Below are 23,165 nucleotides of genomic sequence, written 5' to 3' on the forward strand. Positions count from 1 at the left end.
TTTTTTTTTTTTTTTTTTTTTTTGAGACAGAGTCTCGCTCTGTTGCCCAGGCTGGAGTGCAGTGGCGCGATCTCGGCTCACTGCAAGCTCCGCCTCCTGGGTTCACGCCGTTCTCCTGCCTCAGCCTCCCGAGTAGCTGGGACTACAGGCGCCCACAACCGCGCCCGGCTAATTTTTTGTATTTTTAGTAGAGACGGGGTTTCACCGTGGTCTCGATCTCCTGACCTTGTGATCCGCCCGCCTCGGCCTCCCAAAGTGCTGGGATTACAGAAGTATTTCAACATGAAAAATTTCCTTAGCCCTTCTCCAGTTGTCATGGCTTAATGTGCGTCTTTCCAGAACTTTGAATGTTTACATACTTGTGGATGTATCTTTCAAATATGTTTGTCTTGTGATTTATATATAAATGGTGTTGTGTTCATTGTTCTACAAATTGTTATTTCTTTTTTAAAAAACAAAATTATGGAGATGGGGGTCTCACTAGGTTGCCCAGGCTGGTCTTGAGCTCCTGGACTCAAGCCATCCTGCTGTCTTGACCTCCCAAAGTGCTGGGATTACAGGTGTGAGCCACTGTGCCTGGCTCATTCCTTTTTTAGTCTTTAGTCTTTCTTTTCTTTATTTTATTTTTTTCTGTGTGTGTGTGTGTGTGTGTGTGTGTGTGTGACAGAGTCTCGCTCTGTTGCCTGGGCAACTAGAGTGCAGTAGCGCGATCTCGGCTCACTGCAACCACTGCCTCCTGGCCTCAAGCCATTCTCGTGCCTCAGCCTCCCAAGCTGCTGGGATCATAGGTGTGCCCTACCATACCTGGCTAACTTTTGTATTTTTAGTAGAGATGGGATTTTTGTCATGTTGCCCAGGCTGGTCTCAAGCTCCTGGCCTCACAAGATCTGCCCATCTTGGCCTCCCAAAGTGCTGGGGTTACAGACGTGAGCCACCACACCCACCCTTTTATTTATTATTATTTTTTGAGATGGAATTTCGCTCTGTCGCCCAGGCTGGAGTGCAGTGGCGCGATCTCGGCTCACTGCAAGCTCCGCCTCCCGGGTTCATGCCATTCTCCTGCCTCAGACTACCGAGTAGCTGGGACTACAGGCACCCACCACCATGCCCGGCTAATTTTTTGTATTTTTAGTAGAGATAGCATTTCACCGTGTTAGCCAGGATGGTCTCGATCTCCTGACCTCGTGATCCACCCGCCTTGGCCTCCCAAAGTGCTGGGATTACAGGTGTGAGCCACCACACCTGGCCCACACCCACCCTTTTTCAAAAAAAAATTAAGTTTATTTTTTACTCTGTACCTCAATGGATGAAAAATGTAGGATTAGTCTGGACATTTTGCATCTTCTATCTTTTTTTTTTTTTAGACAGAGTTTTGCTCTGTGTCCTAGGCTCGATTGCAGTGATGGTCTTGAACTCCTGGGCTCCAGCAATCCTCCCACCTTGGCCTCCCAAAGCACTGGGATTACATGCACATGGCGCAGTGCCCAACCTTGCCTCTTGTATCTTTAAAAAAAATTGTAATTAGTTCAATTATTAATTGATTAATTAATGATTTTTGAGATAGGGTCTCATGCTGTTGCCCAGGCTGGAGTGTAATGCCGCATTCATGGCTCACTGCAGCCTCAAACTCTTAGCCTCAAGGGATTCTCCTGCCTTGGCCCCTCGAGTAGTTGGGACCACAGGCACGAACTACCATGTCCCATGTCTAGCTAATTTCTTATTTTTTATAGAAATGGGGTCTCCCTCTGTTGCCCAGGCTGGCCTTGAACTCGTGGACTCAAGCAATCCTTCCACCTCAGCTTCCCAAAGTGCTGAGATTATAGGTGTGAGCCACCACACCAGGACAACCTCTTGTATCTTAAAAATGACTAGCAAGGCCGGGCGTAATGGTTCATGCCGATAATCCCAGCACTTTGGGAGGCCATAGGCGGGCGGATCACAAGGTCAGAAGATCGAGACCATCCTGGCTAACACGGTGAAACCCCGTCTCTATTAAAGATACAAAACATAAGCTGGGTGTGGTGGCACGCACCTATAGTCCCAGCTACTTGGGAGGCTGAGTCAGGAGAATTGCTTGAACCCAGGAAGTGGAAGTTACAGTAAGCCAAGATCGTGCCGCTGCACTCCAACCTGGGTGACAGAGGGAGACTCCGACTCCGTTTCAAAACAAACAAACAAAAATCTGACTGGCAAAACCTAGGGAACTTTCTTCCTCTACAAGCTGAATCTTTATTAATTCATTCATTCACTCCATGAATATTCATCAAATTCCTGCATCCAGCTTCGTACACACCATTTTATTGAATCTTCACCACAGCACGATGTTGGGGCTATTTTCTCCCAGTTTTGCCGATGAGAAAACTGAGGCTTACAGGAGTTGTTACTTCCTGGAGTTCCCCCAACTTTGGGGTTTGAACACAGGTCTGTTTGACTCCAAATCTGAGTTTGCTGAGGGCCTCCTGTGGAGCAGGCAGGGTGTTGGAGTCACAGAGGGGAGCAACAGGCTTGGTACCTTTTCACATTAAAGAAGCGACAAGAGACCAGGCATGGTGGCTCACGCCTGTAATCCCAACACTTTGGGAACCCAGGATGGGCAGATCACTTGAGGCCTGGAGTTTGAGACCAGCCTGGCCAACGTGGTGAAACCCCATCTCTACAAAAAATACAAAAATTAGCTGAGCATGGTGGAGCACATCTGTGGTCCCAGCTACTCAGGAGGGTGAGAAAAGAGAATCTCTTGAACCCAGGAGGCAGAGGTTGCAGTGAGTGGAGATTGTGCCACTGCACTCCAGCCTGGGCGACAGAGCGAGACTCCACCTCAAAACAACAACAACAAAAAGAAGAGACAAGAGGTCATTACAGTGAGGTCTGATGGCTGCATTTTGTTTTGAGATGGAGTCTTTGCTTTTTTGTCCAGGGTAGAGTGCAGTGGCATGATCTCGGCTCACTGTAACTTCTGCCTCCCGGGTTCAAGTGACTCTCCTGCCTCAGCCTCCCTAGTAGCTGGGGCTATAGGTGTGTGCCACCATGCCCGGCTAATTTTTGTATTTTTAGTAGAGATGGGTTTCACCATGTTGGCCAGGCTGGTCTCGAATGCCTGACCTCAAGCGATCCACTTGCCTCAGCCTCCCAAAGTGCTAGGATTACAGGCATGAGCCACAGTGCCTGGCCTTTTTTTTTTTTTTCCTTTAAGTAAAGATGGGGGTCTTGCTGTGTTGCCCAGGCTGGTCTCAAACTCTTGGCCTCAGGTGATCCTCAGACCTCAGCCTCCTAAAGAGCTGGGATCACATGTGGGAGCCACCACACCTGGCCTGATGGCTGCTTTGTGAGCTCATAAAGAGGAGACGTGACCTAGTCAGGCAACTTAGGGTAGGCTGCCTGGCAGAGGTGATGAGTGTTGTGATCTGAATGGTGAGGATGCCAGATGGAGGAGGCTGGGGAAGGCACCCCAGGCAGAGGGCACTGAATATGTAAATCCCTTCATGTGCATATCCCACTGACACATATTTCGCTGGATTACATATCCCACTGATGCAGGAACTTCACAGCGTGTTCAAGGAATAGTGAGATGGTCAGGGTTTTTGTTTGTTTGCTTGTTTTTTTTTTGTTTGTTTGTTTGTCTGTTTTTGTTTTTGAGACAGGGTCTTGCTCTGTTGCCCAGACTGGAATGCAGTGTCGTGATTGTGGTTCACTGTGACCTCCGCTTCCCAGGTTCAAGCGATTCTCCTGCCTCAGCCTCCTGAGTAGCTGGGATTACAGGCGTGTGCCTCCACACCCGACCGTTTTTTTTGTTTGTTTTTTTGTTTTTGTTTTGTTTTCTTAGACAAGGCCTCTCCCTTTCACCCAGGCTGGACTGCAGTGGCTCAGTCATGGCTCACTGTAGCTTCCATCTTCTGGGCTCAGGTGATCCTCCTACCTCAGCCTCCTGAATAACTAGGACTACAGGCATGCGCCACCACGCCCGGCTAATTTAGAGATGAGTTCTCACTATGTTGCCCAAGCTGGTTTTAAACTTTTGGGCTCAGGCGATCTTCCTGCCTTGGCTTCCCAAAGTGCTGGGGTTACAGGTGTAAGCTACCATGCCTGGCCTTTTTTTGGGGGGGAGGGGGGTTGGGGTGGGGTCTCACTCTGTCACCCAGGCTGGAATGCAGTGGCACAATCACGGCTGACTGTAATCTTCAACCTCCTAGGCTCAGGTGATCCTTCCACCTCAGCCTCCTGAATAGCTAGGACCACAATCACCACGCCCGGCTAATTTTTTAATTTTTTCGTGCAGACAGGATCTTGCTATGTTGCCCAGGTTTGTCTCAAACTCCTGACCTCAAGTGATCTGTCCTCGGCCTCCCAAAGTGCTGGGATTACAGGCGAGAGCCACGGCGCCCGGCCAGAGGTGGTCAGAGTGGCTGGAGCAGAGGAAGGGAGGAGAGAGAGGAGGGAGACCATTGGAGGAGGGATGGAGGAATCTGATAAGCAGGGGTTCGTCTGAGATTCTTTGGGGAGCCTGACGTGGCAGGGACCGACCAGCAGAGGGCGCCTCGCGCTAACAGAGGCGGTCCCCGGCGATCCTCCCATTAAGGCTCCGGGTGCCCCACCCTCAGAGAGCGGATCTAGGCCTCCGGCACCCACCTGGTGGCATGTGAATGGTTAACTTCCCCTGATCGGGGTGGAAACTGAGTCTCGAAGAGAATCAGGATCTTTTCTGGAATCAGAAAAAGATCTCCACCTCCAGTAGTTGAAGATACAAACCCTCTGGTTTCAGTGGACACAGAGCCTGGGAGGCATCCGTGGCAGACAGAGGGCATGAAAAGGGCCTAAGGAGGCCCGCAGAGTTTCCTGACCACCCAACTAAAGGAGACCCCAGGGCCGGGCGCGGTGGCTCACACCTGTAATTCCAGCACTTTGGGAGGCCAAGGTGGGTGGATCACCTGAAGTCAGGAAACCAGCCTGGCCAACATTAGTGAAACCCCGTCTCTACTAAAAATACAAAAATCAGCCGGGCGTGGTGGTGCACATCTGTAATCCTAGCTATTCGGGAGGCTGAGGCAGCAGAATCGCTTGAAACCGGGAGGCAGAGGTTTCAGTGAGCCGAGATGGTGCCACGGCACTCCAGCCTGGGAAACAGAGTGAGACTCCATCTCACATTAAAAAAAAAGAAAAAGAAAAATATCTCCACCTCCAGAGGTTGACGATAGAAACTCTCTGGTTTCAGGGGACACAGAGCCTGGGAAACATCCCGGGCAGACAGAGGGCGTGACAAGGGCCTAACGAGGCCACCAGAGTTTCCCAACCACCCAACTAGAGGAGACCCAGGCCTGATTTTATTTACAGGGTTCCTGGCAATATGTCATTATTTGTTCATTTCCTTGCTTGTTCAACCAAATCAACAAATTGGGGCTGGAGGGGCGGTGGCCAGAGTGGAAAGGGTCACACCATGAACTGAGTCCACGGATGTTACTATTGCCCCCATCAGGAAACCAAACCGATGCCCAGAGAAGAAAAGCAATAACGTGGATCTGCGGGTGAGGGGTGGGCTCCAAGTGGGGAGGGTCCTGAAGGCTCCCAGGAGGGGTGAGCTGGGCCTGTGTCTGGATAGGGCTGGAGATGCTCTTTGGACAGGATGCTGGGGCCCCGCCTGCCTTCCCCAGGGCCCTGGCACACAGCTGGCCTGAGGTCCTTGGCCACAATCCCTTTTTTCCAAGAAGGGTGAGGTGGTTTGTGGGAAGCAGCCATGGGGGTTATTTATAGAGGCTGCAGGAAATCCCCAAAGAGTCTGAGACTCGCCAGGCAGTTGGACCTCAGGGTCAGGAAGGGGGCCTGATCCGCCAATTGCTCGACCCCCACCCCTGTATTCAGCCGCCACCCGGTTCCTGAGGAACCACCAGCCTGGGACAGTCAGAGCTTTAAGGTCAGGGCTGGAAAGAGGTAGGGATAAGGCTGGAGGGGGGGTTTCCAAAAGGGGAAGCAAGGGCTATACCTGGGGCATCAAGAAAGGCTGCCTGGAGGAGTGGGTCTCTGGAGCTGGGCTTCTGAAGAAGAAGGGTTCATTAGACATGAAAACGGCTTTCTAATCCAAGGGCACAGCACGAATTAACGCATGTTGAGTCTTTTTCAGAGAATTAAAAAGTCCAGGATAACAGGAGGCAAAAGGGGAGTCACAGACGTGCTAAGGAGTTAGACTTTGTTCTAAGGGTAATAGGGAGCCGTGGAGTGTGAGCAGGAGAGGGACTTGGACAGAGTCTGTAATGGAAAGACTCCTCTGGACCAGCACAGGAGCCATACCAGTGGCAGCGGCTGAGGTGCAAGTGTGCAGGGGCTGGGCCAGAGCCAGGTCACTGGGTTCGGTTAGAGGGATGATGGCTCCTGGAATGCTCTGAAAGGCAAAACGGACAAAGGACCGGAGGCCTGTGCCCATGTGTCTGGAGACTTTAGAATTACTACTATTATTATTTTAGAGATAGGGTCTTGCCCTGTCGCCCCGGCTGGAGTATAGTGGCACAGTCCTAGCTCACTGCAGCCTCCAACTCCTGGACTTTAGTGATTCTCCTGCCTCAGCCCCCCAAGTAGCTGGGACTAAAGGTGCATACCACTATGCCCAGCTAATTTTTAAATTTTTGGTAGACATAGGGTCTTGCTAAATTTCCCAGGTTGATCTCAAACTCCTGGGCTCAAGCGATCCTATCTCAACCCCCCAGAGCACTGAGATAATAGGCATGAGCCACTGTACCCACCCCTAATACAACTTTATTTACAAAAACAATGCCTGGCCTTAGAATTATTATTACATCCAATGCTTGGATGAGAACGTGGAGGCTGGGACTGACTGAGCCAAGATTCAAATCCGGGGATGTTTGGCTCTAAAATCCTAAATCAGGTCTTCTGGAGTGGCTAGGACTGACTGGCATCAATGTCTCCCCGTAAGGACTCTGGGCTGTCTGGGCAGTAGGCTTAGGGGCAGGGACGTCCCCACTTCCTTGGGGCCTCCAGCTCAGCCTGTCTGGGCGGTCTGGCCAGGCTGACCCCCTTGCTCTGTCTTGGCAGAGCCCCAGCTGAGCGCTTCCTGCGGTGACCATCTCTCGCCCTTGTTTCCGTATCCCGGAAATATCGCTCCTTTGTCCCTCCAGACTAGCCTGCCCTAAGCGTGGCGCTGCCAGCTCCCAGGTCCTTGTGACTCATCCGTCCCAGTCCAGGACCCCAGGCTGGGAGGGAATTGAGTGATTGAGAGGATGGGAGGTGTGGGGGGAGGAGACAAGCTGAGATCCTAGCCAGTGGATTTTTTTTTTTTTTTTTTTTCGAGATGGAGTCTCGCTTTGTCGTCCAGGCTGGAGTGCAATGGCACAGTCTTGGTTCACTGCAACCTCCACCTCCTGGGTTCAAGTGATTCTCCTGCTTCAGCCTCCTGAGTAGCTGGGACTACAGGCATGCGCCACCACGCCTGGCTAATTTTTTTGTATTTTTAGTAGAGATGGGACTTCACCATGTTGGTCAGACTGGTCTCAAACTCCTGATCTCAAATGATCTGCCCACCTCGGCCTCCTGAAGTGCTGGGATTACAGGCATGAGCAACCGTGCCTGGCCCTAGACAGCGATTTTAAGCCTGTTTTTCCTGATAGCCATTGGCTTTGTGTCCTGAAGTTTTTACTTGTTAGAGATAAAGCCCCAGGGATGGGGTTGCTGAGTCAAAGGTTTGTGCATTTGTGCATTTGAGACAGGGTCTTGCTCTGTCACTCAGGTTGGTGCACAGTGGTGGAATCAGAGCCCACTGCAGCCTTCAACTCCTGGCTCAAGCAATTCTCCCACCTCAGCCTCCCAAGTAGCTGGCACTACAGGAGCGCACTATCACACGCCTGGTTTTCTTTCTTTTTCTTTCTTTCTTTCTTTTTTTTTTTTTATTGAGACGGAGTCTTGCTCTGTCACCCAGGCTGGAGTGCAGTGGCGTGATCTCGGCTCGCTGCAAGCTCTCCATCCTGGGTTCACGCCATTCTCCTGCCTCAGCCTCCTGAATAGCTGGGACTACAGGCACCCACCACCATGCCCGGCTAATTTTTTGTATTTTTAGTAGAGACGGAGTTTCACCGTGTTAGCCAGGATGGTCTCGATCTCCTGACTTCGTGATCCACCCGCCTATGGCCTTCCAAAGTGCTGGGATTACAGGCGTGAGCCACCGCGCCCGGCCCACACCTGGTTTTCTTTAAATTTTTCACAGAGACGAGGTCTCGCTATGTTGCCCAGGCTGACCTCGAATTCTGGAGCTCAAGCAATCCTCCTACTTAGGGCTCCCAAAGTTCTGAGATTACAGGCATGTGCCACCACACCCAGCCTGATTTTATTACGTTTCACTAAACTAGTTTCTGGAAGGGCCATTACAGGACTTGAATTTCTACTAGTCTTGTAGGAAAAGGCCCTTTTTTTCTACACCTTTAGTAGGTGTTACGTGTTATGGCCTTAAAAAGACATTTTCCCAGTCTGCTGGGTGCAATGTGATTTCCCTGTGTTCTTTTGATTTGCTTTTCCCTGACTGCTGGCTAATTTAGTGATATCAGTGAGCCAAAGTGTCTTTAAACTGGACACTGGTACCTTTTCTGGAGAATTCTTTGCAAACCTAGAACTTTCTTTCTCTTTTTTCTTTTTTTCTGAGACAGGGTCTTGCTCTGTTGCCCAGGCTGGAGTGCAGTGGCATGATCTCGGCTCCCTGCAACCTCTGACTCCCAGGGTTCAAGAGGTTCTCATGCCTCAGTCTCCCAAGTAGCTGGGATTACAGGCACGCACCACCACACCTCGCTTTGTGTTTTTTGTAGAGATGGGGTTTCTCATGTTGGTCAAGTTGGTCTCAAACTCCTGGCCTCAAGTGATCCTCCCTCCTTGGCCTCCCAAAGTGTTGGGATTACAGGCCTGAGCCACCTTGCCCAGAAACCATGTGGTACCTTTAAAAGCAGAAATCGCACTTCTGGAGTCTTTGAAGGATTCACTAATATTTATTAAGTGCCACCAACGGGCCACAGGCAGGGCTGGGAGTGGGCGGAGAAGGAATGGCTCCCCTCCCGACAGCAGGTGACCCTCACCCCCGGATCAGGGCCCCAAGCGGGGGCTGGAAGCACTCACACTCAAGAAGCGGAGGTGAATAGCTTCCTGTTCTCACCTCCGGGTACAGGCACTGGGGGTGAGGAAGTGGCTGGGAGGCAAGGAAGCTGGAGGAGGGGAGGTGCTGGGGCCCAGGGCTGTGCGGGTGGGGGTGGGATGCTGTGGATACCTTGGCCCGTGTGCCAGGGTCGGGGGGACGTGACACTAGGTGAGAATTGGGTAGAAAGAGTGTGTGAAAGGACATGCGGGCATGTGATGTTGGTGCCATATCTATAGGTGACGTTGTGACGGTGTGTGTTGTCACTGTGTCTGTGTATGACATCATCACCATCTGTGTGATGCCATCGCCGCCTCTATGTGACATTGACATGACGTGCGACGTCAACGTGGCCCGTGACGTCATTGCTGCATCTTATTGTGACGTCATGCCACGCCCCCCATGTCTGTGTGCGACCTGCGCATCTGCGCGACGCCATCGCTAAATCTCTTCATGACCTCTACATGGCCGCGTGACATCTACATGGCCACGTGACACCATCACCACGGTGATATGTGACGTCAGCGCCGGGTCTTGCGTGACGTCATCTCCGCGGCTGTGTGTTCTGGGCGAGGGATCTTGAGGCGCGGGTGCGAGTGTGAGAGAGTACTAGGGGTTTGCATGCAGGGAGTTGTCTGATGGTGGCCCTGGGTGGTTGGGGGCGGCGGGAGGGGGTAGTGTCCGGCGCTGTGAGCATCTCACTGCATCCTCCGCAAACCGCCGAGTCGGGCCATCCCTTGGTCCTCAGGCCTGGAACCTCCTCAGCCACTAGGGCAGGAAGGGGATGGTAACACAACAGAGTGTCAGACAGAGGGAAGGGCAAACCTCGCCGGGCCCTGGAGGCTCGTCCTCAGTGGGGGCACAACATCCTGGGGACCCCGGCCCTGCCTCCTCCCACCCTGGGCCCCTACTTGTTCCTCAGGACCCCAGTGCTCCTTCGGGTTTAGCCTCGCCATGAAAGTCGCATGTGTTGAACCTCCCCAGGATGGTGAGACTGCGGTGTGTTCCTCCCCATTATACAGATGAAGATACTTAGGTTCAGAGTGGCCACTTCCAAGCCCCAAGCCTCTGCTACAGCTTGTTTGACTCTCCCCAGTGCCTCCCAACATTCTGGGGATACTGAGAATTTACCCCAAAGCCTCCGCTCCCCCAGACACCTACGCTGGTTGCCAAGGCAAGGCTTCAGTCTCCCTCTTTTGCCTGCTCCTGCTCACATGTCCTCCGTGGCTCCCCAGTGCCCTCAGGACAAAGTCCAAGCCTTACAACACGGCATTCAGGGCTCCACCCCTCTGCCCCTCCCAGGCATCCCCATCAGGGACTCCTACTATGCCAAAGACCCAACAATTCCAAGGGCCATCACACTGCTTCCGCACCCCCAGTCCCGCTGCCTTTGCACGAGCGGAGTTGTCTTGCTATCCGGGATGCCCTCCCCCCTCCTGGGCCTGGCAGAGGTTCCTGTGAGGGGTCAGGGGTTGGCTTAGAGGCTGTTTCCTGCTGGGGGAGGAGGGGGCTGTGGCCAAGTCCCGCTTCCGCTGGTCCTCTCCCTTCCTTCCCCGGCTCTTCCCTGGGGCCCAAGCGGCCTCACGTTCCTTGGTTGGCTCTGGTCCCTGGCCCTGGCCCCAGACTCCATCCTCAACCACCATTTACCCAGCTCTGGTCCCTGCTGCCAGCCTGCAAGGCTCCATCTTTCAGAGACGGAGGCATCGAAGCCCCCATCATTGTTTGAACTAGTGCAACCGCCTCTGTCCTGGTCCCCAGCTCCTTGTCCCCCAGTCTGTTCCCCAACAGTGACCAGAGGAACCTGTGGATGCTTGAACTGGGTCATGCACATCCCCCGTCTGCTCAGGTCCTCACAGCAGCCACAGACAGGGCTTGATCAGCTCCCATCACTTCCTTGCCCTTACCTCCTCCTCCTGTTCCCCTCAATCACTCCGCTCCAGCCACACTGGCCTCCTCCCCTCAAACACACATGGCACGGTCCCACCTTGGGGCCTTTGCCCTGGCTGTGTCCTCTGTCTGGCGCACCCTTCCCGGAATCCCTCCATGGCTCCTCCCTCACCTCCTTTGGGTCTCTGCTTCAATATCACCTCCTCGGTGTAGCCTGCCCTGTCTCTGGTAGAAAGTTCCAACCTTCTGACGCTTCCTGCCCCTTCCTCTGTCTCCCCATCACCAAAGGTCCCTCGAGTGACCCATTCATCTGATTTGTCATCCATTTCTCCCACTAGACTGTGAGCCCCTTGAGGGCAGCGGTTTCTGTGCCTTGTTCCCAGCACCTAATACCATGCCCAGTTTCCCAGCAGCTGCTCAATAAATACGGCTCGAATGGACAAACAAATTATGAGAGTCGTAACAGGAACTTGAACAACATTAACCATGTGCCCGGCTCAGAGCCAGGCCTGGACTCCCATCTTAAGCCCATATGGCCAGGCGCAGTGGCTCACGCCTGTAATCCCAGCACTTTGGGAGGCCGAGGCGGACGGATCATTTGAAGCTAGGAATTCAAAACCAGCCTGGCCAATGTGGTGAAACTGCATCTCTACTAAAAATACAAAAGTTAGCCGGGCGTGGTGGTGCATGCCTATAATCCCAGCTACTTGGGAGGCTGAAGCATGAGAATCACTTGAACCTGGGAGGTGGAGGTTGCAGTGAGCTGAGATCACACCACCACACTGTGGCCTGGACAAGAGAGCAAGACTCTCTCAAAAAATAAAAAAGATAAAAAAAAAAAAAAAAAAAAAAAAAAAAAAAAAAAAAGGCCGGGCGCGGTGGTGGCTCATACCCGTAATCCTAGTACTTTGGGAAGCTGAGGCGGGCAGATCACCTGAGGTCAGGAATTTGAGACCAGCCTGGCCAACATGGAGAAACCCTGTCTTTACTAAAAATACAAAAATTAACCAGGTGTGGTGGCTTATGCCTGTAATCTCAGCTACTTGGGAGGCTGAAGTAGGAGAATCACTTGAACCTGGGAGGCAGAAGTTGCAGTGAGCCGAGATTGCACCATTGCACTCCAGCCTGGAACACAGAGCGAGACTCTGTCTCCAAAAAAAAAAAAAATTACATTAAAATAAAATAAAATAAAAATAAAATCTTGGCCAGGTGTGGTGGCCCACACCCATAATCCTAGCACTTTAGGAGGCTGAGGCGGGCAGATCACCTGAGATCAGGAGTTCAAGACCGGCCTAGTAAACGTGGGGAAACCCCATCTCTACTAAAAATACAAAAAAATTAGCCAGGCGTAGTGGCGGGCACCTATAATCCCAGCTACTCAAGAGACTAAGGCAGGAGAATCGCTTGAACCTGGGAGGTGGAGGTCATGGTGAGCTGAGATCACACCACTGTACTCCAGTCTGGGTGGCAGAGTGAGACTCCATCTCAAAATAATAATAATAATAAAATAAATAATACAATCTTTTTTTAAAAAAGCTCTTCCCATTGCAATTTTTGCCATATTCAGCCACATTGCTCCTGGACCAAGATTTACTTAATATTTGCCCTTTAAAAAACGTTTTAGAGGCCGGGCGCGGTGGCTCAAGCCTGTAATCCCAGCACTTTGGGAGGCCGAGACGGGCGAATCACGAGGTCAGGAGATCGAGACCATCCTGGCTAACACGGTGAAACCCCATCTCTACTAAAAAATACAAACAACTAGCCGGGCGAGGTGGCGGCGCCTGTAGTCCCAGCTACTCGGGAGGCTGAGGCAGGAGAATGGCGTGAACCCGGGAGGCGGAGCTTGCAGTGAGCTGAGATCCGGCCACTGCACTCCAGCCTGGGCGACAGAGCGAGACTCCGTCTCAAAAAAAAAAAAAAAAAAAAAAAAACGTTTTAGAGGCAGGGTCTTCCTCTGTCACCCAGGTTGGAGTGCAATGGCGTGATCATAGCTCACTGCAGCTTTGACCTCCTCGGCTAAAGCAATCCTCCTGCCTCAGCCTCCCAAGTAGCTGGGACTACAGGTGCATGCCATCAGTTCTGGGGAATTTTTTTTTTTGAGACGGAATCTCGCTCTGTAGCCCAGGCTGGAGTGCAGTGGTGTGATCTCAGCTCGCTGCAACCTCCACCTCCCAGGTCCTGGTTCAAGCAATTCTCCTGCCTCAGCCTCCCGAGTAGCTGGGATTACAGGCACGCTCCACCATGCCCAGCTAATTTTTTGTATTTTTAGTAGAGACAGGGTTTGACCGTATTGGCCATGCTGGTCTTGAAATCCTGACCTCGTGATCCACCTGCCTCAGCCTCCCAAAGTTCTGGGATTACAGGTGTGAGCCAACATACCCAGCCATTATTGTCTTTATATCGTGTTTAAAGAAACTTACATTGATTTCCAAAGACACTCAGTCTCTACTTCTTCTTTTTTGTTTTTTCTGTTTGTTTGTTTTTCCTCTGCCTCATGTGATCTTCAGGAAGGGACACTCAGTCTCATCAAGTAAAGGAAAGCTGGTGCACATACCACCAACAGAAAATGACTAAAATTTTCCATAGGCTGGGCACCATGGCTCATGCCTGTAATCCCAACACTTTGGGAGGCCAAGGCAGGTGGATTGCCTGAGGTCAGGAGTTCGAGACCAGCCTGGTTAACGTGGTGAAACCCTGTCTCTACTAAAAAATACAAAAAATAACCGGGCATGCTGGCATGTGCCTGTAATCCCAGCTACTCGGGAGGCTGAGGCACGAGAATCGCTTGAACCCGGGAGACACAGGTTGCAGTGATCAGAGATTGCGCCACTGCACTCTAGCTTGGTGACAAAGCGAGACTCCATCTCAAAAGAAAAATAAATATTTTTTTTCCATAAGAGCAAGACCTCGTGCTGAATCCCAGCTGAAGCGGGGTCCTGCGTCGGCCATCGATTTGGGAACATGGGAGACGCGCAAGTGTCTGGAAGCTGTTAGAGCAAGTAAATACCAGCTGAGGCTTTGTCTATTTTATTTTTTTAAACTAAACACTATACTATATTGATGAGGATTTTATTTTTTCTCTCTTAGAGACGAGGACTTGCTATGTTGCCCAGGCTGGCCTTGAACTCCTAGACTCAAGCGATTTGCCCTCCTCAGCCTCCCAAAGTGCTAGGATTACAGGCATGAGCCACTGCGTCCCGCTAAAATGAGATTTATCAAGGCTTAGAAGGAATAAGAGTGGGCCAGGTGTGGTGGCTCACGCCTATAATCCCAACACTTTGGGAGGCCAAGGTGGGCGGATCACCTGAGGTCAGGAGTTCGAGACCAACCTGACCAACATGGAGAAACCCTGTCTCTATTAAAAATACAAAATTAGCCAGGCATGGTGGCGCATGCCTGTAATCCCAGCTGCTTGAAAAGCTGAGGCAGGAGAATCGCTTGAACCTGGGAGGTGGAGGTTGCGGTGAGCCGAGATCGGGCCATTGCACTCCAGCCTGGGCAGCAAGAGCGAAACTCCGTCTCAAAAACAAAAAACAAAACAAAACAAGAAAGAATAAGAGTGGAGGCCAGAGGGGGTGGCTTATACCTGTAATCCCAGCACTTCGGGAGGCCGAGGAGGGCAGATTGCTTGAGGCCAGGAGTTTGAGACCAGCCTGGCCAACATGGTGAAACCCCACAATTTTTACAAATTTTGTAAAAAAAAGATACAAAAATTTGGTGTGATGTGTACACTCCTGTAATCCCAGCTACTCAGGAGGCTGAGGCAGGAGAATTGCTTGAACCTAGGAGACAGAGGTTGCAGTGAGCTGTGACTGCACCACTGCACTTCAGCCTAGGGGACAGAGTGAGACTCCATCTCAAAAAAAAAAAAAAAAAAAAAAAACACACACAAGGCCGGGCGTGGTGGCTCACACCTGTAATCCCAGCACTTTGGGAGACCGAGGCGGGCAGATCACAAGGTTGGGAGATCAAGACCATCCTGGCTAACACGGTGAAACCCCGTCTCTACTAAAAATACAAAAAATTAGCCGGGCGTGGTGGCGGGTGCCTGTAGTCCCAGCTACTCGGGAGGCTGAGGCAGGAGAATGGCGTGAACCCGGGAGGCGGAGCTTGTAGTGAGCCGAGATTGTGCCATCGTACTCCAGCCTGGGCAACAGAGCAAGACTCTGTCTCAAAAAAAAAAAAAAAAAAAAGGAGTGGAAAAGGAAAAATCAACTCTCCTGATGCATGAGGAGGGTGATTTAATGCTGAGTCTTGTCCCAGCACCTCATTAGGTGCATCTAAAATTCTAGTGACTCAGCTACTTGGGAGGCCGAGGCAGGAAGATCACTTGAGGCCAGGCATTCGAGTCCAGCCTGGGCAACATAGCAAAACCCCTGTCTCTACAAAAAAATAACAATTTAGCTGGGCAAGGTGGAGTGTACCTATAGGCTCAACCACTGTGGAGGCTGAGGCAGGAGGATTGTTTGAGCCCAGGAGTTCAAGGCTGCAGTGAGCTATGATCATGCCACTGCACTCCAGCCTGGGTGACAGAACAAGACTCTGTCTCAAAAAAAAGAAATAATGATTTAAAAAAATAAAATTGCCAGGCGCGGTGGCTCACGCCTGTAATCCCAGCACTTTGGGAGGCCAAGGCGGGCGGATCACAAGGTCAGGAGATCAAGACCACGGTGAAACCCTCTCTCTACTAAAAATACAAAAAATTAGCCGGGCGCGGTGGCGGGCGCCTGTAGTCCCAGCTACTCGGGAGGCTGAGGCAGGAGAATGGCATGAACCCCGGAGGCGGAGCTTGCAGTGAGCCGAGATTGTGCCATTGCACTCCAGCTTGGGGGACAGAGCGAGACTCCGTCTCAAAAAAAATATAAATAAATAAATAAATAAATAAATAAAATTCCAGTGACTCTCCCCAAGTTGCCCAGTGAACCCAGAGCAGACAACCCCAGCCCACTTGCCCCCAGCGTCTCTCAGGGGAGGGGGAGTCAAAGGCAGAAGCCAGCAGGCCAGAGGCCCTTCCTGCAACCGTGAGGAGAGGAGGTGGCGAGATTCAGGCTTAAGCACACATTGTTTTCTCAGCAGATGGACGTCATTTTGGGGTAAACAATGTCAAGAGCTTCCCCGGTTCTCAGCCGAGGCCCTGACAGTCCTGGGCTGGGAGCCCGGGCCTGGCCCTGATTCTCCACCGTGTGACCCCGGGCTGCTCACTTCCCTGGGGCCTCAGTTTCCTCCTCTGAGAAGTGGGGATAATAATAGAACCTCCTTCCTTGCCATGAGGGCTTTGGGCCAAGATGGAGAGAGGAAAATTGTGTTTGCTTGGAGTGGGGAATCTCCTCCTCACCTTTTTGTTTCCCTCCCTGTGGGCTGCTCAGGGCTGAGAACTGAGCCATCTAGAGCAAAGGGGCTGAGAGACAGCCTGGCAAGGGAGTGAGCTCCCTGTTGGAGAGGGTATGCAAGAAGGAAAAACAAAAAACAAAAAAAAGAAGAGGTGGAAATGGAGCTGGACATGCTGCATCCTGGGGAGTTGGCGGCAAAGCTTTCGGAAATCTACTTGGCCAGAAATCCCGTATTATCCCTCTGAGGCTGCAATAGACCCAGATTGACAATAGCCCCGTGGCAAAATGGTCATTGGCACAGTGTTTGGGGTCAAAGGGATCTGACTTAAAGTCCTGGTGCCTTCCTGAGCCTCGGGTCCTAAACTGCAAATGGCAGTGCCAGCCCTGACTCCGTCAGTGGTGCAGCAGGACCCCAGGGAGAGCACAGGCAGTTCTTGGGGCGGTGGCCTGAGTCACCATCCCTGTGACGCACAGGCCGCCCTCTGAGAAGTGACTGACTCTGGGAGGAGGCCGGGGGCACAGTCCTCAAGCCATGACGTGAGCATGTGCCAGGAGCCCTTGCTGCTTCCTACAGAGGCCCCTAGCCCCTTGCTCTGGCCATTTTTGGATGGCACCTTGCAATTAGCAAAGCATTTCCAGGCCCTTGACTCCAGACACTGTCTTTTTCTTTTTTTTTCCCAAGATAGGGTCTCACTCTGTCTCCCAGGCTGGAGTGCAGGGATGCGATCTTTGCTTTCTGCAGCCTCCACCTCCTGGGCTCAGGTGATCCTCCCACCTCAGCCTCCTGAGTAGCTCAGACTACAGGTGCCCACCACCACACCTGGCTAATTTTTGTATTTTTTTTCCTTTTTTTTTTTTTTTTTTTTTTTAGTAGAGACAGGGTTTCACCATGTTGGTCAAGCTAGTTTTGAACTCCTGAGCTCAGGTGATCCACCTGCTTTGGCCTCTCAAAGTGCTGGGATTACAGGCGTGAGCCACTGTAACTGGATTTTTTTTTTTTTTTTTTTTGAGATGGAATCTCACTCTGTTGCTGGGCTGGAGTGCAATGGCGTGATATTGGCTCACTGCAATCTCTGCCTCCCGGGTTCAAGTGATTCTCCTACCTCAGTCTCCAGAGTAGCTGGGACTACAAGCGCCCGCCACCATGCCCAGCTACTTTTTGTATTTTTAGTAGAGACGGGGTTTCACCGTGTTGGCCAGATGCTCTTGATCTCTTGACCTTGCGATCCGCCCGCCTCGGCCTGGGATTACAGGCGTGAGCCACTGCACCTGGCCTCTTTTTTTTTTTTTTTTTTTTTTTCTGAGACAGAGTCTCACTCTGTTGTCCAGGCTGGAGTGCAGTGGCATGATCTCGGCTCATTGCAACCTCCGCCTCCCAGGTTCAAGCGATTCTCATGCCTCTGCCTCCTGAGTAGCTGGGATTCCAGGCATGAGCCACCATGCCCAGCTGAGACTCATTTTCTAGAAATTAAAGGTCAGGAATCACTCCTGGATGCCACTCCCCCCTCTCTCCGTTTGCTCATTACCTTCCCTCACCCCTATCCAGCTTCCAGGCCTTTGACCTGGCTGTTCCTGCTGCCTGGAACACTGTTCCCCCTGCTTTCCCTAAGGCCAGCTCCGCATGCTCCAGCTCCTCCTCACCAAGGCTCTCTCTTGCCTGTTTGGGGTCCGATGGCCTGGGTTCGTGTCCCAGTTGTGCTGTGCTCCCTGGGGTACAATGCATGCCCTCTCTGTGCCTCACTCTCCTCATCTGCAAAGTGGGTAGAATAGTGGTTTGCCCTACTATTGTTGTTTAGTTGTGAAGATTACATGAATTAATCTTGCAAAGTACTTAGAACTGCGTGGGGCTCACAGTAGGTGCCTAATACTTGTAGGCTCCTTGGTAGTCCCATCATGACACTGTCTCACCCACTATTCAGGGAGTTTCATGAGGACAGAACTGGGTGTGTCTTGGATACTACTGTGTCCCTCACGCCCAACCATACATGTATACAGCAGGTGCTCAATTAAGGAAGAAGCAAGTATGAGATCAGCCTCCCTCCACCCTCAGTCCTGTCCTAGCTTTGCCCACAGCCCTAAGACTGAACAACTGCAGCCTGCCCAGTGCCTTACCTGGATGGGGCTACAGGGATGCCTGCAGGGGGCCTCTGGGACTCCAGGATCTTCCTCTTGAACTCCTCCAGGCTAGCTGGGTCTGTGGAGGGAGGGAGAGGTGAGGCTTGACCTACAGCTTCAGTAGCCCCTGCCCCTGGGCTAGGGATGGGCTGGCAGCCCAGGGGAGTGGGAGAGTGAGGCTGGGGTGGGGTTCGAGGTGGAAAGGGGCCCCTCCCCTACTTGGCTCTGTCTTTTGTCACTCACCGATGGTCTGGGGGTTGGGGACAGGGCCCATGGGCCGTGGCACTGGTATAATCGGCTGCGACTGTGAAAGAAAGATGGAGGGAGGTTGGTAGAAGCCAGGGCTTCCCAGACAGGCTTCTGCCTTTTTTTTTTTTGAGATGGAGTTTCGCTTTGTTGCACAGGCTGGAGTGCAGTGGCATGATCTTGGCTCACTGCAAACTCGGCCTCCCAGGTTCAAGTGATTCTCCTGCCTCAGCCTCCCGGGTAGCTGGGACTACAGGCACGCGCCACCATGCCTGGCTAATTTTTTGTATTTTTAATAGAGGTGGGGTTTCACTATGTTGGCCAGGCTGGTCTCGAACTCCTGACCTCAGGTGATCCGCCTGCCTCGGCCTCCCAAAGTGCTGGGATTACAGGCATGAACCACTGTGCCCGGCCGGGTTCTGCCCTTTCATGCCCTTCAAGACCAGTGTCTCTAAAGTCCTTCCAGGGCAGCGTAACAGACCCCATGTAGAAAGACACACATGGTCATGAACATAGAATCACCTGCACCCACCACAAGACTTCAGATGGCTTGGGGACTTGTGGGACTGCTCACCTCAGCAGTCCCGAGGCCCCATGCTGCACAGCTGGTCTACCCTTATCTCCATCAGAGCCTCAGGGTGAATCCAGGTCCAACCCATGACCCCATCGGAGTCTACTCACCCACCACAGCCCCCTTCAGGCTGAAGTCAGCCTACCCTGTAGACCAGCTGGACCCCGATCCTAAATGCCACCCCTGGAATATCCCTGAGCCAATCCCCCAAAACCTGAAATCCAAGGCCAATTCTGAACTCAATCACCTAAAATCTGATCCCAACATGAAAAGTCAATCTCAGAATCAAGCCCCAACCTAAACCCAGTCCTAATTATAAACTGGATCTGACCATATCTTCAGATCTCATTCTGACTCCAACCATTCTCTTGACCCAACCACTATGAAAATACCGATTTCCAGCAGGGCGTGCTGGCTCACGCCCGTCATCCCAGCACTTTGGGAAGCCGAGGAGGGCGGATCCCCTGAGGTCAGGAGTTCGAGACCAGCCCGGCCAACATGGCGAAACCCCGTCTCTACTAAAAATACAAAAAAAAAAAAATCAACCAGGCGTGGTGGCAGGCACCTGCAATCACAGCTACTCGGGGAGGCTGAGGCAGGAGAATTACTTGAACCTGGGAGGTGGAGGTGGCAGTGAGCTGAGATTGTACCACTGCACTCCAGCCTGGGCGACAGAGCGAAACTCTGTCTCAAAAAAAAGGAGAGAAAATATCCATTGCCCCAGCCCCAGCCCTGGCCTCCACCATGCCCTCCTACAATTACTTGTGCAATGTCATGCTCAGCACCCACTCAACCCCAGATCCCAGCCTCTACCTAGCTCCCATCCTAAATCCACACTCAGTTCCAATCCCAATCCAAACTTCACCCTAATCCTAAGGCCCTATCGAGCCCCTGATATTAACCGGAAACCGTCCTAAGCTGGTCAGTTACCCCAAATCCACCTCAACCCAGTTCCACGCCAAGATTGGCATCTACCCCAGATTTTACTCTCAACCCAGCCCTGATCGTCACTCAACCCCAATGTCTCCCCAGCCATAACCCAGGGTCACCCAATCCTTCAACTCAACTGCAAGCCCACTCAGCCTTCCACCAGTCACCCTAAACCAACCCGAGCTCAACTCCTAACCCATTGTCAATACCAATCCCTATGTCAATGCCAGTGAAATCTGAAATTCACCCTTGGCTGCAACCTCTAAGCATTTCTAGATGCACCAGTCACCTCCAACTACCAGAGCCTCAAATCCGACTTCAGTGCTTCAACTCAGTCCCAAAGCAAATGAGATCCTAGATCATTCTTCACCCAACCTCACCCCCTACAAGCATCCCTGACTCAATTTGCAAGCTTTTCTCACCATCCAAATTCCAAATTCAACCCCCTTCTAAAATCAACGAAATCCTAAGTGAAATCCTGACTTTAACTCAAGTCAACTCTAGACACAGCAGTGACCAAAAACTCATCTCAGCCCAACTTAAACACGAGTTCAACCTTCACATCAACTCTTCCTCTAGGCATCCTCACCCCAGTATCACTCCCAACGCTAAACCAACTCCCCTGGTTCCTCAACTCAACTCAAATACATGATTTTAACTCTGACCCTAACCCCAATCCCAATCCCAACAGTAGAATAACCCACCAGCTCCCTACACTCAAACCCAGCCTCAATTCTTTCACTTTTCTCTTTTAGGATTTGGAGCAGATTTTATTTTATTTTAGATTTAGTGGGGATGTGTGCAGGTTTGTTACACTGGGTATATTGCATGATGCAGAGGTTTGGGTTTCTTTTTTTTTGAGACGGAGTCTTGCTGTGTCACACAGGCTAGAGTGCAGTGGCGCGATCTGGACTCACTGCAACCTCTGCCTCCTGGGTTCAAGTGATTCTCATGCCTCAGCCTTCCAAGCAGCTGGGATTACAGGCGTCTGCCACCAAGCCTGGCTAAGTTTTTTTTTTTTTTTTTTTTTTTTTTTTTTTGAGACGGAGTCTCGCTCTGTCACCCCGGCTGGAGTGCAGTGGCCGAATCTCAGCTCACTGCAAGCTCCACCTCCCGCGTTCACGCCATTCTCTTGCCTCAGCCTCCCGAGTAGTTGGGACTACAGGCGCCCGCCACTGCGCCCGGCTAGTTTTTTGTATTTTTTAGTAGAGACGGGGTTTCACCGTGTTAGCCAGGATGGTCTCGATCTCCTGACCTCGTGATTCGCCCATCTCGGCCTCCCAAAGTGCTGGGATTACAGGCTTGAGCCACCACGCCCGGCCCTAAGTTTTGTATTATTAGTAGAGACAGGGTTTCACCATGTTGGCCAGGCTGGTCTCGAACTCCTGACCTCAGGTCATCCACCCACCTTGGCCTCCCAAAGTGCTGGGATTACAGGTGTGGGACACCGCACCCGATCATAGAAGTCTGAGTTTCCAATGGTCTCATTGAACAAGCAATGAACTCAGTCCCCAAAATGTAAGTTTTTAACCTTTTCCCCCCTCCCTCCCTCCCTTTCCCATTTTGGAACCCCAGTGTCTGTTGTTCCCATCCTTGTTTGTACCTAATATTTTGCTCCTACTTATTTTTTTTTTTTTTTTTTTGAGACGGAGTCTCGCTCTGTCGCCCAGGCTGGAGTGCAGTGGCCGGATCTCAGCTCACTGCAAGCTCCGCCTCCCGGGTTCGGGCCATTCTCCTGTCTCAGCCTCCTGAGTAGCTGGGACTACAGGCGCCCGCCACCTCGCCCGGCTAGTTTTTTGTATTTTTTTAGTAGAGACGGGGTTTCACCGTGTTAGCCAGGATGGTCTCGATCTCCTGACCTAGTGATCCGCCCGTCTCGGCCTCCCAAAGTGCTGGGATTACAGGCTTGAGCCACCGCGCCCGGCCTTGCTCCTACTTATAAGTGACAGCATATGGTATTTGATTTTCTGTTTCTGCATTAATTCTCTTAGGATAATGACCTCCAGCTGCATCCGTACTGCTGAAAAGGACATGATTTCCTTTTTTTTTTTTTTTTTAATGCCAGCCTCAATTCTTTCCTTTTCCTTTTTTTTTTTTTAAGATAAGGTCTTGGTCTTTCACTCAAGCTGTAGTGCAGTGGTGCAATTCCGGCTCACTGCAGCCTCAACCTCCTGGGCTCAAGCAATCCTCCCACTTCTCAGCCTCCCAAGTAGCCAGGATTACAGGTGTGTGCTGCCACACCTGGCTTCTTCTTTTTTTTTTTTTTTGAGACAGACTCTTGCTCTGTCGCCCAGGCTGAAGTGCAGTGGCATGATCTTGGCTGACGGGTTCACACCATTCTCCTGCCTCAGCCTCCTGAGTAGCTGGGACTACAGGCACCTGCCACCACACCTGGCTAATTTTTTTTGTATTTTTAGTAGAGATGGGATTTTACCACGTTAGCCAGGATGGCCTCAATCTCCTGACCTCGTGATCCACCCATTCCGGCCTCCCAAAGTGCTGGGATTACAGGCGTGAGCCACTGCATCTGGCCTAATTTTTGTATTTTTTTTTTTTTTTTTTTTGTAGGGATGGGGTTTTGTGTTTTGTTTGTTTGTTTGAGACGGAGTTTTGCTCTGTCACCCAGGCTGGAGTGCAATGGTGTGATCTTGACTCACTGCAACCTCTGCCTCCTGGGTTCAAGAGATTCTCCTATCTCAGCCTCCCGAGTAGCTGGAATTACAGACACACGCTGCCATGGCCAGCTAATTTTTTGTATTTTAGTAGAGGCGAGGTTTCACCGTGTTGCCCAGGCTGATCTCAAACTCTGAGCTCAGGCAATCCACCTACCTCGGCCTCCCAAAGTGCTAGGATTACAGGCGTGAGCCACCACACCCAGCCTGGGGTGGGGGTCTTGCTGTGTTGCCCAGGCTAGTCTGAACTCCTGAGTTTAAGCTATCCTCCCACCTCAGCCTCCCAAAGTGCTGGGATT

The 23,165-nt window shown here is 51.6% G+C and overlaps 1 protein-coding gene across 2 annotated transcripts in view; it reads right to left on the reverse strand.

Annotated features, from left to right (window-relative positions):
- Positions 1-8,952: 8,952 nt before the first annotated feature.
- PLVAP (plasmalemma vesicle associated protein) overlaps positions 8,953-23,165 on the reverse strand; it is a 28,897-nt gene continuing 14,684 nt past the window's right edge. The window contains exons 4-6 of one of the 2 annotated variants that reach the window (XM_005588380.4): positions 18,691-18,751; positions 18,445-18,526; positions 8,953-9,883 (exon numbers count right to left, since the gene is read on the reverse strand). In XM_005588380.4, the coding sequence (XP_005588437.1) occupies positions 9,877-9,883; positions 18,445-18,526; positions 18,691-18,751 (150 nt within the window). In that variant the 3' untranslated portion in view covers positions 8,953-9,876. The remainder of the gene's footprint in view (positions 9,884-18,444; positions 18,527-18,690; positions 18,752-23,165) is intronic. The other variant, XM_045380757.2, reaches the window with a different exon arrangement.

The sequence above is a fragment of the Macaca fascicularis genome, chromosome 19 (assembly GCF_037993035.2).
Source record: "Macaca fascicularis isolate 582-1 chromosome 19, T2T-MFA8v1.1".
Taxonomy (NCBI): Eukaryota; Metazoa; Chordata; class Mammalia; order Primates; family Cercopithecidae; genus Macaca; species Macaca fascicularis.